This window comes from Penicillium roqueforti, assembly GCF_015533775.1.
Source record: "Penicillium roqueforti strain LCP96 04111 chromosome Unknown scaffold_33, whole genome shotgun sequence".
NCBI lineage: Eukaryota > Fungi > Ascomycota > Eurotiomycetes > Eurotiales > Aspergillaceae > Penicillium > Penicillium roqueforti.
The window spans coordinates 24,421-42,826 of record NW_024067597.1 but is presented as its reverse complement, the minus strand read 5'-3'; the positions used below and the strand labels follow the sequence as shown (position 1 = coordinate 42,826).

At 44.4% G+C, this 18,406-nt stretch overlaps 5 protein-coding genes across 5 annotated transcripts; 3 read left to right on the top strand and 2 right to left on the bottom strand.

Moving 5' to 3' along the window:
* Positions 1 to 6,119: 6,119 nt before the first annotated feature.
* LCP9604111_8448 (uncharacterized protein) lies at positions 6,120 to 6,700 on the bottom strand (the record flags this gene model as incomplete). The annotated part of the gene is made up of 5 exons (XM_039076592.1): positions 6,120 to 6,155; positions 6,210 to 6,260; positions 6,376 to 6,419; positions 6,478 to 6,634; positions 6,686 to 6,700. The coding sequence occupies 5 exons, from the start codon at positions 6,698 to 6,700 to the stop codon at positions 6,120 to 6,122; spliced, it is 303 nt and encodes a 100-aa protein (XP_038925507.1).
* Positions 6,701 to 6,891: 191 nt separating this feature from the next.
* On the top strand, positions 6,892 to 7,272 carry LCP9604111_8447 (uncharacterized protein; the record flags this gene model as incomplete). The annotated part of the gene is made up of 1 exon (XM_039076591.1): positions 6,892 to 7,272. One exon carries the CDS (start codon positions 6,892 to 6,894, stop codon positions 7,270 to 7,272), a length of 381 nt encoding a protein of 126 aa, XP_038925506.1.
* Positions 7,273 to 9,637: 2,365 nt separating this feature from the next.
* On the top strand, positions 9,638 to 10,130 carry LCP9604111_8446 (uncharacterized protein; the record flags this gene model as incomplete). The annotated part of the gene is made up of 3 exons (XM_039076590.1): positions 9,638 to 9,912; positions 9,979 to 10,031; positions 10,090 to 10,130. 3 exons carry the CDS (start codon positions 9,638 to 9,640, stop codon positions 10,128 to 10,130), a joined length of 369 nt encoding a protein of 122 aa, XP_038925505.1.
* A 195-nt stretch (positions 10,131 to 10,325) lies between these two features.
* On the bottom strand, positions 10,326 to 11,186 carry LCP9604111_8445 (DUF3632 domain-containing protein; the record flags this gene model as incomplete). Its single annotated transcript, XM_039076589.1, has 1 exon — positions 10,326 to 11,186. The coding sequence occupies one exon, from the start codon at positions 11,184 to 11,186 to the stop codon at positions 10,326 to 10,328; it is 861 nt and encodes a 286-aa protein (XP_038925504.1).
* A 1,318-nt stretch (positions 11,187 to 12,504) lies between these two features.
* LCP9604111_8444 (uncharacterized protein) lies at positions 12,505 to 13,095 on the top strand (the record flags this gene model as incomplete). The annotated part of the gene is made up of 2 exons (XM_039076588.1): positions 12,505 to 12,621; positions 12,679 to 13,095. 2 exons carry the CDS (start codon positions 12,505 to 12,507, stop codon positions 13,093 to 13,095), a joined length of 534 nt encoding a protein of 177 aa, XP_038925503.1.
* Positions 13,096 to 18,406: the final 5,311 nt, after the last annotated feature.

The window sequence follows — 18,406 nt, the reverse complement described above, 5'->3', positions numbered from 1 at the left end:
TGTTCTTTAGTATTTTATTAATTCTTATTTTACTATTATTAAAGATATATAAACCCTACCTTCTATTTTATTACTTATTAATATTATAACTCTACGAGTATTTCCTTTTTTCTAGTATATACATTTTATATATAATCTTAACTTAGTTAGGAGGACTAGTCTATTCCTAGGAGTATTAGTCTATCCCTAGGAATACCAACTCTACCTCTAGAAGTACTAACTCTATCTCTAGGAATATTAGTCTATCTCTAGGAATACTAACTCTGTCCCTAGGATCACTAGGATGTCCCTAAGATTACTAGTATATCCCTAGGAATACCGACTCTACCTTTAGGAGCACTAACTCTATCTTTTAGAATATCAGTCTACCCTAGGATTACTAGAATATCCTTAGGACTACCACTCTATTCCTAGGGGAAGTTTTGTAGATAAATAATTAATATTAAGAGATACTATAGTTAACTCTAGATAAAAGGCGTTATACAAGGAAGTAAAGGAATATAGCTTCCTTACATTTAAAGGGAACCTAATCATATGGTTCTATATAGATTATATTTCTATCTATCTTATATACTATATGATCTAGGGGGCGTACGCTATAATATATATTATATAAGGTAATCTAGTAAAAAGCACGTAATATATATATATACCCCTATAGTCTATATAGGTACCACATTTTACTTACACTGCTTTAGGCTTTATATAAGCGACTATATAACTAGACTTAAGAGTCTATAGGATATCTTAGCTAGCCTATTCTCTAACGAGTAGATAACTGAAAATTTGCCATAGTAACATAGTAAAGATAGGTATATAGTAATATTAGGTATTAGTAAACGGCTGAGAACAATCTTATAAGAATAGGGTGAGAAATTCTCGCTAGTAGACATAGGGGGTGTCAGGGTATTAGGGAATACACGGATATTAAAACAAGTAGAGATATATAAGCTAATTAAATCTAATAAACAGTACCTCCCTTTTATACTAAGGTAGTAATCGATTAAATAAAATAGTTTCCTTGAATAAGTAAAAACGTTTTTTCGAGGTCGTCGTGTGCAACGGTCATCATACATCTAATACACCCGATTTCTATAGTAATATTTCTTGAAAGTCATCCGTTTTCTCACTCTCCTATAACGAGAGCTCGAACACTTTGAATCGGCCTATAACGCTATCGATAATGAGCAGCCTCTTAATTTTCTATCGCTACTGTACTTAATTGCGTTTGCATTTCTTATTTTGGTCTAAATCCAGCTAGCTGTTTCTTTAATCAAACTACGATATATTGAGTTAGGGAGCTACATTTGTCGCTCCTAGGATCATGCTCACGTTGGGTCGATCGGATTGGCCATCAGTAATCCGAATGAGTTAGGCTAGGGAGCTGTTGGAGGAATGTGCCAAGGTGTAAAAATGATTATGGAATTCATTGTACAGGGTGAATCGAAATCAGTTTCACCATTTGCTCACTGAGATTATTTCTCAAACTCTCTGGTGAAACACGCTATACCTATTGCAGTTACGCTGTCCTTGAACCCCTTCCTTGGCGTTATTTCTGTACAGCTGTAAATAACAGCCTAAAATAGCTGTTGTATCAGACCGTAAGGTATTCGGGCGAGTCTAGAATGCTGAGTCAGCAATGGGTCTGCCTGGCTCCTCTTTTTCCCCGGGCCTCCACCATTCTTACTGCTTGTGATGTACGCTTGGCCACCTCTCTTACGCAGACCTTTAACCCCCGCCGCGTCTACATTGATACCAAGCGCACGATACAGATGTCTTGTTCACGATTCAAGCCTATCCAGCCTTATACGCCAGCTACCAAACCCTTGATATCTGATCAACGGGGGAAACCCCCGGTACAAGACCACCTAATACGAAGACTCTCAGCAGCCTGCAAAGAATGTCAGCGCCGGCGGACCAAGGTAAGAATCCTGGATCATATTGTATACTTAGCTGCTTACTTGTTGGTTTTCAACGACAGTGCAGTTCTGAGAATCCATGCTTGGAATGCACGAAGCGTGGCTCTATTTGCGTTTTCGATATGAGCTCCGACAAGCGACGCAAGAGTCACGCAAGTAAAATAGAAGCAGAACTCCGTCACTACCAAAGGTTTTTGAACGACTTTTTGAGGGCAATCCAGGACTCTAGTGATGATGACGTCCGTAACATCATCAATACTGTGCGGGCGGGGTCATCAACAAGTGAAATCCAGTCTGAGGTAAACAGTGTCCTTATGAGGAATTATTGCTCTCGACCCACGCTTTGACTCATGCAAAACGTTTTGGCAAAGCTCTTTATCATTTTGGGAGTGTCAATTGTCCCGGCATATTTTCTGAGCTCGGCTCCTTGCACCTCTGATACATTCAGTGTTACGCAGTACTTGCCGAAATGCATGAATGTGTTTTGGATACAATAAGCTATCATTCAAATCGAGATGATTGGAAGTATTCTACTCGCGGCGCCATATCACGACTTAAGCCATCTTGCACTGATCCTGTCCAGCTACTTGTTACTTGATTCCTTAACTACAATAACGTTCAACATCATAAAGTTTCGCCCCCCGCTGTATCATATCCAGCCACCGTTTATCACGAGGGTTCAGCAAGAATTGTAAAAGCTACTGTTCTCGGCCCACATTGATGGATGAAGAAACCAGGTTCACCGTTCATTTTTTTAGTCTCCATTACGTCATCGCTCGCATTCGTGGCCAACCAACATACAAGCACACTCAACTCCGCACATATTGCCACCTGAGGTGTAATAGTCATTGGACGTTTGATGTATCCTCCACACTAAAAGATGGCTTTCAAATGTAGGTGGTCATGTGCTATAAAATGTTTAAGAATCTTACCTACTGCGTAGTGGGAAATTAGATACAAACTAACATTGGACAAACTTGATCGAGAACCGAAGAATTGTCGACAGGTGACACACATGTTGTGCTCTCCTATGTCGTGCTGAGCTAGATTTTGGGCTGTTTCAAATTGGATGTCGCAGGAAATACAGTAGTTGTGTTCAGTTCCGAGGTGCTCATCAAGCTCAACCATCTTCGCGAAATCTTGTGGTGGGAAACAAATGTAGCAGATATGATGATATGGAGAGTCGTAGATATGTTGCAGCCTCGCGAAGAAAGTTCTAAAGCTGATTGCGCAGCGCGTGCAATAAAATCGGTTCAGAAGCATGATCCAGGATTGTTAGGATTTTCCACATGAGTGTTGGGAGCAACAGGAACAAGTGATTGTTTGTTTACTGAATGAAGTCTGTGCGGAGAAAGGTGGCGGGGCTCTTGACCGTGTTTGAGCTTTTGTGACTCATAGTCCCACCTTTTAAGCCAATCACCACATGGCACGTGATAACCCGTTTGATGGCAAACCAGGCCAAAAAGCTACATATTTGGTAGATCCGGTCGACACAACGTCAATACGAGATGCCTCTTTACGCCGAGGGAGTTTCGGACCAGATTCTGCATCTGGATATGGTCCGAAAAAGAATGATCAGGAATCAGAAATTCTGATTGTTCTGATATTGCCTTCTGCCAGGCAAGGTGATGCGAAAGAATAAAGTCAGTAGGGTTTGCAAAAACATTACAGGTAATTTATAGAGCCTCTTATCACGTGAGAGACGGTTTCAATACGATTCGGCATTTGGAAATAGGCTAGGCCTGAACAAGATTGGCATGTTTTGGGATAGGGTACGAGAAAGATTCACGAGAGTAAAGTGGTGAAACTGATTTCGATCCATCCTGGTAGCGGAGAAGCCAGCGGTCCGGTTCGACCATTGCTGACGAAAGACCGTTTGACTCTTCGAGATAAGGCGTTGTTGATATCATCTTCTATATAAAATTGTTGTGATTGTGTACCGAGCGGGAGCTAGCCCCAAACCGATGGCGGACCCACCCGCGGGGGCTCTCGAAGCCACACCCACAAACACTCAAGAAACGACCAACCCCTTTTCGTTAGAGGAGTTTCAGCCTTCGATAGTTCCCCGCAAGAGAAGACAGCCTCGCCATGGCTCGATCCCTTCGTGGAGATCGAAGTCGGTTCAGACCGAGAGACGGCGATAGAACAGGCCGAGGCAATCCGCTCAACATCAGATATCATCGTCTATTCGGACGCCTCAGGACGCGACAGTCAATCAGGAGCTACGGTGGTAACATTCAATAACGATATAGAGATAGTCAAATCCTAATAGGTCTAGGTTGGACCGATGGACCGCTGGTCGGTATATATAGCGGAGCTGATAGGCATCTTCTACGCGATCAGCACTATGTTTAAGATGGCCTACCGGCAACCAAGACCGGAAGACCGATAAGCGACTGCGACAATCCTCTGCGATAGTAAGTCAGCCTTGCAAGTAATTAAGAGCGTAAGGAATAAGTCAGGATAAAGGATCGTCCACACGATCTACTAAGCCGCTACCGAGGTCTAGACTGTAGGAACCGCGCTATACCTTTAGTGGGTACCAGGATATTATAATAATCCCGGTAACGACGCTGTGGACTAAATAGCGAAGCTTACGGCTAGCCTAGGTAAATCTTACCCCTTCTACCCGCTACTTACAAGGGAGAGGGCATTTATCTATAGAAATATCACCTCCTAGTAGGAATATAAATAGAGAATATCTAATAAAGGTAGTTATCTACAAAAGATTGACAATACTCTACCGGTAACGTATACTAGGAAGCTGTACAGAAGCCTACCTAGGGACCGGGTATATCTACTAACACAGCTACGTATAGTCTACAATTAGCTATCTACCTACTATAAGAAGATTAGCTATAGCGAGGATAACCGCTATAATTACAGTATATAAGAAACAGTTACCTATATACTTATAGACTGCCTAAGTCTAGTAGAGTTATAAAGAAATCTAAAGAGAGAAGTAGGGAACGCGTTTAATAGTATATTAAGTCTACTAGGAGGCTTAAAATAAGGTGAAAAAGGTAAACTAGATACTATCTTATAAGCTAAAAAGGCCTAGGCTATACTAGACTTTACTAAGGCGTTATAACGGTTTTATAGTCGCGTACTATAAGGGCAGCCTAATAATAGGAACGGTAACTAGGCTATAAGAGGCCTTAATAAGGCTCTAAGTTCCTTTCTAGGAAGTAGATCACTCTATATATATATATAGGGATATATATAGTTAAGGTAGTCTATATATCACTTTTATTATAAGGGGTTAGGGTAAATGAAATATATATATATATATATATTCCTAATAGCGGTACCGGTAGCGGTAGTATAGTAGTAAGTACCCTAAAGGTAACCTATAGGATAACGAATTGGTCACTCGTTATTCTATAGGGTTTAGGTTCAATTCCTAGCGCTAGCACGTCAATTACTACAATCGCGTCTCTATAGAGAGATATATAACCCGGGGTAGTGGAGTACCCCAGCCTTTTCACAGTTTAAAGTAGAGACAATCATAGGCCTTACCAGGTAAGGCTTAAAGTTCATCGTTCAGGAAGTTTAGAACAATCTCAGTAGATAAATCATCATATATTTACAAAAAGTAGTGGTAGCCTGCATATCGCTTTATTACGAGGGGTCAGGGTAAATGAATTACACACACATACACACACACACACTCCTGTATACTTGTGGGGTACTTTTCAAACATCTGTTATGCATTATACGCACGGTATTTACTACTCTTAGAAGCAGTGTCTTGTCATTTGCAAGCATAGATAGAGACCGTCTTCTCAACATAAATTACCTAAAAAAAAATTGAAACGGTTGCCTAAACAATATTGCAATATGCGACATTTGTTTTCTGACTTGCAAGATGCGCAATCGAATCATGCTTGAAAGAATGATGTTTTTTGGGGGGGTAAGAATGAAAACGACAAATTTTCAAGCTTGGACAACCCAGTAGCGGCCAGTTTTGATTTTACTTTCTTATCTGTTTATATCAGCTTATCGTGAGAGCAGAACTCTGCGGCACTTACGCAAGGGTATTGAAAATGAGACATATAGTGCGGCTGCTTTAACCTGAGGGTGTTCCAACAAGGTTCAATTGATGGTGAACAAAGTCATTTTTTGATCCGAAGAATCATGCCATCGACTTTACATTCCTTTTTCTGCTGGGAAGCTTGATCGTGCCCATCAGATTTGCCATCAACGCCCACCCAAACCTGGAAACTCAATCAAAATCTATATAAATACCTCGTCAGACGTCAGCTCTCCCAGCATTATTTAGCAACTGACCGTTACAGGTTTTGTCAGTAAAGGCAGCTCAGTTTGTCTCGCCCATACAGCCTATTCCTGACGAGAGATTCAAGTGCCCAGACAGGAAAGGTACGTCTCTTTGCTTTCGATGAGGTCCATATGGCGATTGACTGCGTGACGTCTAATCCCAAAACTAAGAGCATACAGAAGGGTGTTCCGCAGAACAGACGGAGATTGAGAGAGGTAAACCTATTCCATTTATATCAGAAGAGTTTTCGCTGCTTATTAGCTTTGTCGAATGCCTTACCCACAGCGAGATCACACAATATATCCTTCGCAACAGGAAAGAACGGAAAACGGGGTCTCGCGAGTGATGTAGTCAAGATAATGACCTCGCCACGGTGACTGTACTTGCTGAGGAATTTAAGTAGAACTATATTTATAAATTTACTGGCGAGGCCAGTCTAGGTAATCCGAGACCACCGAATCGACGTATATTCTAGAAAACAAAGGACTTTGAACGTCAGCATATCAAAAGGCTAAGGTATTTTGTGCCTGAGGCATGAATCGACTCGAGCCAAGGGGGTGAGTAAGCTGGTAAAACATCTGGACGCATTCCGCCCTGACGGGCCACTCCCCCGCGCCAGACAGCGAACCCCCTACTATGTAGACTTCGATTTGCATCATTCGATTATCTGCTGAATACTGATTTCAACAAGCGATGGAAGAAACAATCGCTGAACTACGACGTCAGCTTGAGGAGGAGAGACAGGCACGAGAAGAGGCACAGCGCCGTGAAGAGGAAGAGAGACAGGCGCGAGAAGAAGCAGAGCGCCTCCAGGGAGAGGCTGAACGGCGACTCGAACCCAACACACTATTCCGCCTCCTCGATCGCTGCCACAACTCTCTGTCTCAAGCGATTCGGGTTGAGACGGATGCGACTCTCACGACCCAGGGCGACGCGACTGACCCCGTCAACCGACTTTACCCCAAGCGCGTTGTCCCTTGGCTTGATTTCCCCCAACTCCAAGAGAAAATCTGGAGGAAATTCGACTGTACCGGTGCCTTTACCTCGCGCCCACTATTCCCTTCTAATACCTAAATTGATTATGTCCTTACGAATATCCAGAACAGGCCGATCTATTCGGAAGCGTCTCTTCGGAATTTTGAGCGAGATATGGTGGATAACTTTGTCGAAAAGGCCATTATGGCTTTGCGAGATGATGAACCCCTTCGATATAAGTTTGGAATCCAAGGCCGAGTCACCTTCTATAACCGCGCAAACCCATCGGAAACCTCTTTGGAGAAGAGCTTGGAGCAAATGAACCTTCAGGGCACGTGGACACCCTAACGAGTGGCGAACACTAGGTATAGAAGAGGCAGAGGAATAGGGAGAGGAGTGGTGCAGGGATAGAAGAGGGATGGCACTATACGAAGACGCAATCGGTGCGCCGACTAGTTCTGCGTGTACCTTGTGGCTGATGAACGACAAAAACCGGTGTATGCAGTGGAGTTTAAAGCGCTGTATAAGGTGACAATCCCCGAATTGGTGGCGGGTCTATACCAAATGGATCTGGCTCGCGATGTCATTGACCAGGAAGGCGACACGTTTGAGTTTTATGCCACCTACCTCGTTGCTGTAGTGGTCACTCAGATATTCTTATATATGATCGACAGTGGGGTTCAATACGGCTATATCTGCATGGGGGAGGCTTTTGTTTTTCTCTATATTCCGAATGATAACCCTACAGTTGTTCAATATTTCTTGTGTATCCCGAATCAGGACGTGCAGGCGGACGATGATTGGCGCTTCTACCGGACCGCCATCGGTCAGGTGCTTGCATTTACCCTTTAAGCGCTGGCTGCCGAAGATCCATCTTAAGAATGGCATGATGCGGCATACGATAGACTAAAGACCTGGGAGGTCGAATACCAGGACGTTTTAAGAAAAATTCCCAAAACACTTCGTAAAGACCCGCGAGCCTCTAATTATCGACCCTTGTACTGGAAACCAGAGCCGAAGACACACAATATATGATCCCGTTCTCGCTGCTAACCAGGTATGTCTACTCCGAAGCATTCGTTGACCGAAGGTAGCGGCAGTGATAAAGAATCGCATTCGCTATCTATTGCAGTAGCGGCGTGTAGTAGGTCGAGCCGCGGTCGAGGTAACAATCGTTAATCGACTAAGGAAAGCGAAAGGATATAAGCCGGCCGGAATAATAAACAGACTTCTTAAAAAGTAGGGCAATCCGCGCGACCATATTGCACTATTGCCTGTATCCGCGGTATGGCTAACCGAGATCCTCTAGATAAAGAATGCCCTAACTGGAAACTCCACGGTGGCTAAAGACACTCCGTGGGACTGTAGGAGTTCACACGCCGGCTTCACTATCAACTTTCCCGAAACCGAAATCATGGGTTTGAGCAACTTCACGTCTGTGGTCGGACGGGTTACCTTATTAAAGCGACTCTTCTATTGTACGGATACACTGTGATAATCAAGGCTACTACGGCGGACAAGCAGTATCTCATTAAAGCAGAGGCAAATAATTATCGTTACCTTAGGAGCCTGTAAGGAAATCAGATCCCCGTCTGTCTTGGGACTTTTACGCCACGAGTCTCATATTGGTACTATGGCGAATTAATGGCGCAGATGATGATACTGAGCTGGGCTGGAAAACGTCTTCAGCATGTCATCAACGATGAGAATTCCAGATTCTTTCACCTAGAGCGCGACAAAGCTCTAACCGTGCTCCGGTTACATGGAGTTGTCTATGGCGACAGTGAGTGGCGCAACATGCTGTGGGATGACCTGGGTGTTCGTTTGTTTGTCATTGACCTGGAGGAAGTGAAATGGTTAAAGCGCCCTCGGGCTCTTGAACCCACCTCTGGCAACATGCGGCATGGTCATCGCGTCGGGGTGGGGAAGAGCAGAAAAAAGCTCCTGTCTAGCTCCACTGCTGTCTGCTTATGACGGCCCCGAGACCCATAGACCACTGCGTTAGTTAACGTTACGTCTACACCTTCAGATCACTCGTGATATCTGGGGGGAGGGGGTACAGCGTTAAATTCACAAATTTGAACAAGGAAATCAAAGCCCTCAGGATAATACATGAAGACCTTAGGCGAGACAATGTCCATTGGAGTGAAGAGCTTGGGCGTGCTTTGATCATCGACTTTCACCGCTCTACTCTGAAGTGTCGGCCGAACCCTTAAAACCTTGCGAACAGTTCCAAGAACTTGTCAAAATTATAGATCAATCAATCAGCGTGGAAGAACAAGAGAATATGGCGCGACGCAAACGGATACGTACAGAACAAAGTTTACCAACGGAAGAAAAAAGTCATGCCACAGAGTGTGATGATCAACAGATGATGGAACGAAGAAGCAAAGGTAAGTTATAAACAACGCCATGTCATGCACAGGAGAATAATGCTAAAATTATAACAGAAATCGACTACAAAATGTCGTCCATGCCACCCAGCAAGCTGCCAAATTTGATCAAGCGTCTTTCGTGGGCGATAGAGAGGACAGATAAACTCTGTTCCCCTCCCCCAAACCTAGAATCAAACGCGGATGACGGGAATCCATCCCGTGATTTTGGCATCACCCACCAACCAAGGAAGTCTGTACCTGTCTTTATATCTCGTTATGTTCCCACCATTCAAGCCTCCTTGACGCTTCCCCGCTGTCAGCTGCGAGCGTGCCTTTGGACATGGCCGACCAAACTATCGATGTTGTGCGTCGGGGATGATTCCAAACCCCTACGAGTCCCCTTATACGCCTTCTGATCTGCTATCATCAGGATCCGGATCTGTACCGCGCCGATAGCAAATCTGGCCCCGGAGATTGGATATCGTATGTCAGTCGATCGCATGACCCTTGCCGAACTATTCTGACATTCAACATTGTTTAGGCAGAGAACTTCGATCGGATCTTCGATTTATAAGGGGCTAATGGCTTGGGAGTCATGGGGTGGGCAATGTGTGATCTTATAATCGGTCTTCTAGCCTGTTAGCTGGAATCCGACTTTATCAACGACTCTCAGGGCACAAGCCTAGCACATGTTCAATTTGCCATCAAGGCCGTCTGGAAGCAAATTAACAATCCAGACTGCTACTCTAACGCTAAGTGTTTAGGCATAGTCATCAACTACTCCTTAGACTGGGCTCGAGCATCCCGCAGACCTTCACTCGCCGTTGACGAGATGACCTTGCCAATCTTCTCAATCTCCTCGAGTCTTTGCAACCAGAATTTCCACCGATCCATGCTCATCGGCCCCGCCGTCCAAAGCCTCCCCTCTCTCTCCAACGCCCAGGACTTCTCACCTTTCTTCGCGCTCTCTCTGAGTCTTTCTCCAGCTACCTTGATCCACACTGCCGCAGCAGGTACCTCAAAGTCCCACAATGCATCTTGGCATTCGAGCGCTTCGGAGATGCACTCATAGCCCCAGCTTAGTGGCAAAAGACCATCTTCAGCATTCGGTCCCGGAGCAGCCATTGCACAAGACGCCTCCACAAAGGCCTGGTGCACGTGAGCCTCACGCCTCTTCGCTCTTGTGGCTGGATCCCGCGTTGCCAACGCTTTGCGCCAGTGGCTCTGCTTCCATCCATCTGCCCATGAGTGGCCGAAACTTTTGAGACCTTTCCAGACAGGTTCGCCGTCCTCTTCGTCTGGCAGTTGGCTAAGTTCTTTGAGCAGGTCGACAAGAGCGGGTGTGTGGCTTTCAGGCAGCTCAAAAAGTGCGTCTTCGAGTATGCCCACTATGCGGTCTCGCAGGTCGGTCTTCTTCTCGGAGTCATGTGGCTTGGTCAGGGCGGCAGCTGTCTCGGATGGCTTGGAGTCGCCTTTGAGGTACGCTTTGAGAGCCGCAGCTTGATACGGATGCACCCCGGTCTCTTCCTCGCCGTCCATGGGTGCAGTATGTTGATCGAACCAAGCGTCATCGGCGGCAGAGCCAAAGCCGTCGAGCTCAATCGATTTGCACGTCATTTCTTGAATGCTGGTGTTCATGATGACAGAGCGCGAGGGCTCTTGAAGGAATAAATTTTGGGACTTTGAGTGTTTGAGAGATGAGCAGTCACTACGCTGCGCTGCTGAGACGAAGGATGTGTTAGTTGCGTTATGTTCGAGGAAAGAAAGTGCGGAGTGGTCGCAATATCGGAAACTTTCAAGAGTGGCAACTAGGCAGCAAAAGTCCAAAGAGTCACACAACTACCCTGATATTGATCGAGGCGCAGTGTAATCCTCCGTCCTGTTGCAACAATAGCCCTGTACAGTGACATCATAAGGCTGCCCATCATGACTAATCTGCCGATCAACCAGGAACGTGGGGTTGACAATTAAGCCGCACCGATTAGAGCAAAATGCCCGATACAACAACAACTGATTTCGTCGAGTGGAACAACTGTTTTTCTTGGCCGAAAAGGCGCAACATAAAATCGTGCTCAATTCAGGGAAGAGACTTTGGCGCCGCCAAGCAGCTTGATCCAGTCAACCGCATCAATAGCGTCTTGAGTCGAGACGATATTACCTAAAAGATGAGAAGCCTGGTATGCAAAGACGATATGATTCTGTCGGAGCATCTGTCACGCCGAGACCCGACCAGTTCAACAGGCGGATGGACATGCGGATTGACGTCACTGGACATTATATCCACTAGGGAAGATGGGGCCAGTTTTGGTCTCAAGGCTGACGGCCCCCAATAGAATCCTCCCAGCCTTGTGTACAAATGAACGATGTCCATGCGCAGGGTCCGAAAGACGAGAGTGGTCAAATGCTATATGCAGTACGATTTACAGGGCTTTAGAGTAGCTTACACCGATAAGCTCCATCAGCATTGGAACTTCAACACTCCAATTGCTCTATTCTATACGCAGTTGCGAGGGAAATGGAGACTTTCTTGTCACAGTGAGAGTAGGCAAAGTCATTGTCTTCCGCTTCAAGCTTGCTTTGGAGCACTCGCCCTAGTCGCATGTATGCAAAGCGAGCTTTACCGGTTTGAAGGATTCCACTACTAACAGTCCTACTAAAAAGCCTCCAAACAAGGAAATCATTGCATCACAATGTAGAATTGCCCCCAATTGTCGCGCGATATCAGCTCCTCTGTGAGCCAATCGACGCTTCAACAGGTAGATTCTGTATGTCCGTCCCTGCTAGTGCAAGGCTCTCAATCAGCCTAGGTGAAGCCTAGGTGACTCCATCAATGGCATAAAAGAGCCTTTGCCGGCTCTAAAATCCAGCAGCAAGCACTCAGACCTCATCTTAGCATCAACAGTTCAACTTCAATCCTCCAGCAATCTTTTTCTACTCCAATCGTCCAACCGCAACAATGAAGTTCACATTGGCAACCGCCTCCATCCTCTTCTTGAGCCTCGCCTCGGCCCTTTCGGCCGATGACTTTGCTGATCTTCAAGAGCGTGGGGAACCTTCCAACGCACCCATTAACGTACGTCATCACTCCATTAAATTGAAACCTTCCAATTCTGACTGATATCTCTTTTAGTGGGATGGTCCCAACGCCTCTGCATCCATCAAGTGCGGCAAGAACACTTATGACGGACACGATATCTACCTTGCCACGCAGCACGCCGTGAACCTGGGCATGCTGGACCCTCCTGAGACGCGAGGCGCGAAGAACTACCCGCACCCGTTCGATAATGATAACAGCAAGAATGTGCAGCTGCACTTCCCTGCTCACTGCCCCGAGCACGACCAGAATCGAAAGGAGTATCCGCTCGTCAAGAACGGGCCTTACAACGGTGGCAAGAACAATAAGAAATACGGGGACGAGCGCGTCGTATTTTACTACAATGGCAAGGCGCAAGGTGTTGATGGTCACCCATTGGCCTACTACTGTGGCTTGATGACCCATGAGGGTGCAGTGCCGGGCGGTTTCTTGCAATGCCCCGATGGGAAATAAACTTGCGCCGAGGTCCATACTCAGACTCCGAGCGTTGAATTTAGTCCGTAAAAGAAACCTTGGAGGTTCTTGGGCTGAGTGATTGCATGATGGGCTCTCTAGACAAATCTGCTCACCAACCCCAATTTGCTACATGGGGCAATACCTTTGTATTCACGCCAGAAATCTAGTTTGAATGTCACAAGTCTAGTCTACACATCTGGTCCACTCCCTTTCTGCAAGAACTCATAGTGGAGGACCCTCGCGGGTTTCACTCCCTTCGCTTCAACACCGCTTCATACCTAATTGATTCGCTAAGGTGCCGTTATTATCACACCTCACGGGGTGCCTTGTTCCGGCTTGAACTTAAAGACGCTAATATCTATTGGTCAATTTTGGAGAAATATTGCTCAAGCCTGTCATTCGTAGGTAACTACAGCCCAAGGCCAAAAGTAACCAAGGGAAGGCCGTCAATTCCTGGATGGCGGTGAATTACAAAATCTCTCTCTGGAGTGACAGAGCACTAACACATCCGACGCTGAGTCCGACGGCGGTCTGCAAAGTTGGGCAGCAGCTGGAACAACCCGTCTATATGTGGGATGTCGGGAAACGGCGCCACCTTTTCTTTTAAGTCAGCGGCGTTGAAGGTAGGTTACGTGACAGCGTATTGGGGCTCTAAACCCTAAAAGGCAAAACTAACCGGATCTAGTAATTCACAGGTCCGCCGTTTGTAAGACTCACATTACAGTCGAAAGCAGTGTCGCCAATAGCAAAAAGTGAGATTAAAACTGCGTTTCATTGCCAGAGCGGCTTAGCGACTCTGCGGAGAGACCATTGCCGCTCTTCGAAACTGTGAAACCTGGTAAGATTCAACTGTTGCCCAATGCACTACGGGCGCTAGACCCAGCGGGACGGTCTTATTTTTGGCGATCCGTTTGACTGATATTCGATAAAGTCTAATAACTACTGCCAACTCAAACCGGGGAATAGCGGTCTACCGTTTGCCTGCGCCGAGGTGGACCGTATCGCGGTCTTAACATACCTTCTTCGGTGCCTTTACTCTTGCTACCCGCGGCTTAAACTGCCTCGCAAGGTGCGCCTCTATATGAAGATTCGCTCCTTACGTTAGAACTCTGCCCAGAATGCCTAGAATTTCTAGCCTTATGGCCCTTAAGTCGTGTGGAATAGTGTACCTAGAGGGAGCCTACCGACCTTCTAGGAAAATACTCTGCGATTCGCTTCTATGGCAGGCTCTGCTCTTCCTTCAATTCAATCAAAAGTTGGTCGTCCTTAGATAGGAATCGGGTTGGCCCGGTCGTTTTCCTAGCGCAGGACCCTTTCTGAGGGGGTTGCTTAGAATGCTGGCTGCCAATTTTGTTTTTATAGTGTGAAGTAGCTCTACCTGATCTCTAAGAGTAGGAATACTCTACCTACTCTTCAAAGGTAACTGAATAGATGACCCTTAATAAAAGTATCTATCGCGTAAGGAAACCTCGGATAGGAATCGTTTCGATATTATATAAGCTTATTGGGGAAGACTGATCTACGGCTACTTTAAATTGAACTGCCTCGTCGACTAAGAGACGTTTAGTGTTCTGCCGGGGAGGTCTAGGCTTAAGCTGTACGGTAGGTCGCCTTACTCTTTTTAGTCGATAGAAAGGAATGCTATTTCTATATACGTCTTTACCACTTTCGCCTACATAGTCTGTATCGTCGGGGCCATGAGGGTCATCGCTACTGTTATCAGATATATACTTATCCTAGTCCCGCTTCCTGTTTGAAGAGGCTATTCGTATTATTGAGATAGAGTTATTCGTTCCTCGCTCTTAGGAACGGCAGTTAGGGATAATAACCGAAAGCTGGTCTAAAACTGGAGCCTAATCTAATACTGGATAAAATCCTATAACTTCCTCTGTTGGGCTATATAGCGACTGCTTTTTACTGTCTTAGAATATAGGTAAGATTGAACGCGCTAATGTTCCATTTTGACGAAATTTTGGAGATACTAACAGGCTCTCTGTATCACAACGCTGTAGCTCGCCTTTGTTATTATAAACTGCAGCCCTGTCTTTCTCTTGGCTAATAACCATATAGCTTTCGGAAATAGGATATCTGTTATACTTCTTGGCTGGCATGCTTTTCCCGATGACATAAGCTGCCGGTTTCGATCCTAATTCGTCTACTTTAATTCTAGTATCTCTAGGTAATAAATCTGTTAGAGTAGATTACTTTTCCTAGCCCGTAGGGTCAAGAACTTAGCTATTAACTATTTTATTACTGTCTGCTATATCTATTATCAGGTTCGAATGTGGTAAAATGTCTCCCTCTATTGTGGCTTCGTCTATATTCTACTACGTAAGCTAGAGGACTGGGCAACCTAGCTAACTGAGAGACCACTGACCTGTATTTTTATATATTTTCGTTTAACTTAGAAATTCTTCCTCCGCTACTAGGATACAGAGGCTATTACCGACCGATATAGAGTATAAAGGTATAGATTGCTTAAGACCTCCCCCCTAGATAATATCTTAGGAAGAAGATATCATATTGCTCTTATGATGCTTATTACCTTAGAAGTCTGGTCTTAAAGTGTTAAGTAAGCCCTCAATTATCGACTACTTTATTAGTAAGGAAAGAGAGATAGGGTACAATAAGTTTAATAGAGTGAATTGAAGAAACTAAGGGGAGTCAAAATGATAGCCACCACGTACCATTATAATACTAATTAGAACCTTGCCCTAAATCACTACTAGAAATATCATTTAGCAATTCTCGACTTGCTATATATATATTTGATATAGCAACGTTTGTATCTCTTCCTAAGGAGGTACTTAAGAAATCCATGTTAAACTCATTCGAGCTATTAATAGTTACTTCTTCCGCAAACTTATTAGGGGCTAATATTATCTCGACTTCACTAGGTGTATAGAAATGACTTTGAAGGTATAGCGTATACCCCGAGAATAGAAGACTCGAATACCTGTGCTAGCTAGATAGAAATAGATAGGCCGGCGTAGGTCTATCTAAAGGTATCTGTAAATGGATACAATCGTAGGAACCGAGTGCCTGGAATAGGTTAAAATATGGTTTTTTAGTAGGCAGACGATAATGGATCATATCGTCTAGATTGATCGGTACTATACTATGAGAAAGATATAGACGCAATATATCAGAATAGAAGAGAAAGAATTATAAATAGATAGTCAACCTCCTTCTCGGTCCTAGTAAGGATTTCTAACAACCCTTTATACCTACCTACTTTCCCTTACCTCTTCCGAGCGCTTTAGGCAGGTCGAATGGAGAAGAGTCGTAAGATAAAGCGCAGCCTGCTAATACGAGGATCCACCAACCTATCTATAACGGAATTCACAAGGAGTCATACGTAAGGCCGACACTGTATATAGCATTTCTCCTATTAGATTAAAGTGTTTTATACTTAGATAAGTTTACAGTCTACCCTATTACGCCTTACTAGAAGAGGATTATAGTGAAGGAATCGTCTCCGAAAGGGTGTTTAGTATAGGTATCAGCGTCCAGTCGGGTAAGATATTATCATGCGTACAGTGATACCGACCATCCTAGGAACCTCCGATAGTCTAGATTCCTCAGTTTTCTTTGCTGCGCCTCGCTAGAAAAGTAAATTGTGCTAAGGTCGTCTACAGAAGATTACTCGGCGTATATACTGGCGTCTAGGTTATCCACTCAGTGACGTTAGCCTATTCACGGCTACCAAAAGTCGAAGCCTTTACAAAAAAGAATCTAGGACTGAGATATTCTTCGTTATAGGCGGGGCGTAAGAGTAGTAAGTGCCAATAGATACATGGGTGTGGCGAGATATTGTGATTAGCACTAGCTCAGAGAGCGCCGCGTCACAATTGTGCTCAACCGGCTAGGTCATAAATCGAATCTCTTCGCAAGTCAAGGCTCTCTCCCTAGGCCGATTATAAAAGGCTATACCGTTATAGCGGATACAACGAAGAAACAGGGACTAAAGGGTAAGTATATAAGATGTCGTCTAAATTCAAATTATAGGGTTGCAGTGCAGCGGTCTAATTTAAGGATTGGGGCGACTAGGGCCAATAGATAGATCTATCTATAGCGAGTCGAGTGGAGAAAGGGGCACAGGCGATAACGAGGAACCCAGCTGAAACAGGGAGGCACAGGGGGAAGAATACCGTACGATCCGGAATTACGGTATCATTTCACGGCTAGGAATGACGGGGGAGGAAATGGTGTAGTCAGTCAGAGAGAGGAGGATGATCAAGCGACGCACTGGAAGTTATATAGTTCAAGGATAAGGCTGGTAGGCGGTCGGGAATGGCAGATACCAGTTTAGGGATAGCCCGGGCGCCAAACTACTTCTGGAGCTACTTAACCAGAACAGGAGCGGGCTGTGCTTCTGCCAATTTGGGAAAAGCGTAGACGCCAAGCCGAATTGGGATAGACCAAACCCAAACGGGACGGACGCCAAACCCGATCGAGGGGGCGGCCGAATCCGGCGGCGCCGGCACAAATGGTAGTTGTACTAAAATATGATAATCTAATAGATATCTTAGTAATCAAATAAATAAAATAAAATGAAAGGATGTTTTTTGGGCGAAAAACTGTAGGACTGGTTTTTTAGGCAGAAAACCATCTAAGTTAGTTTTTCTATAGAAAACTAGCCTAGTTAGTTATATAACCTAACTATATTAAGGATAAAAAATAATAGTATTTATCCTAGATTCTAATATACCCCCTAGCTTTTAAAGTAATTATAATTTAGAGCTTTAAGAGCTATCTTTAATTAATAAAATTTTCTTTAATATCTACTTTTATAATTAATTAGATAACTAATCTTAGATATTCTAAGTAATTTCTTAAACTATTCTTATTTCTAGTAGGGTAAAGCTTTTATTAGACTATTAGTAGGTATTTCTATAATTAGAATCTAATCTATATTACCCTATTTAGTATTAACTTCCTATTTTAACTAATATCTATTAATATCTATATAGTAAAGCTTTATATATATTAATACTCCTTCCTTTATTAATAGATTAATAGTCTATTAGTTATTATATATAATTAAGAGTATATATAAGGGTTTAAATCTGTAAAGGATATGCCTGGGCGCACATTCTTCCGCTCAGCCAAAAGACCATTATGTCAGAGCTCTCGCTCTGACATGCCCAGGACCAATATATATAGTAGCGCACAAAGTTATCCGTGACAAAATCTAAGTATATAAAGGACTTAGTACTGTAATAGGCCAGAGCCCGTATGGGATCACTGTAAGACCCCTAGGTATAGAATGCCTAAGGGAATGCTGTATATAATGGAGGATCAGGAA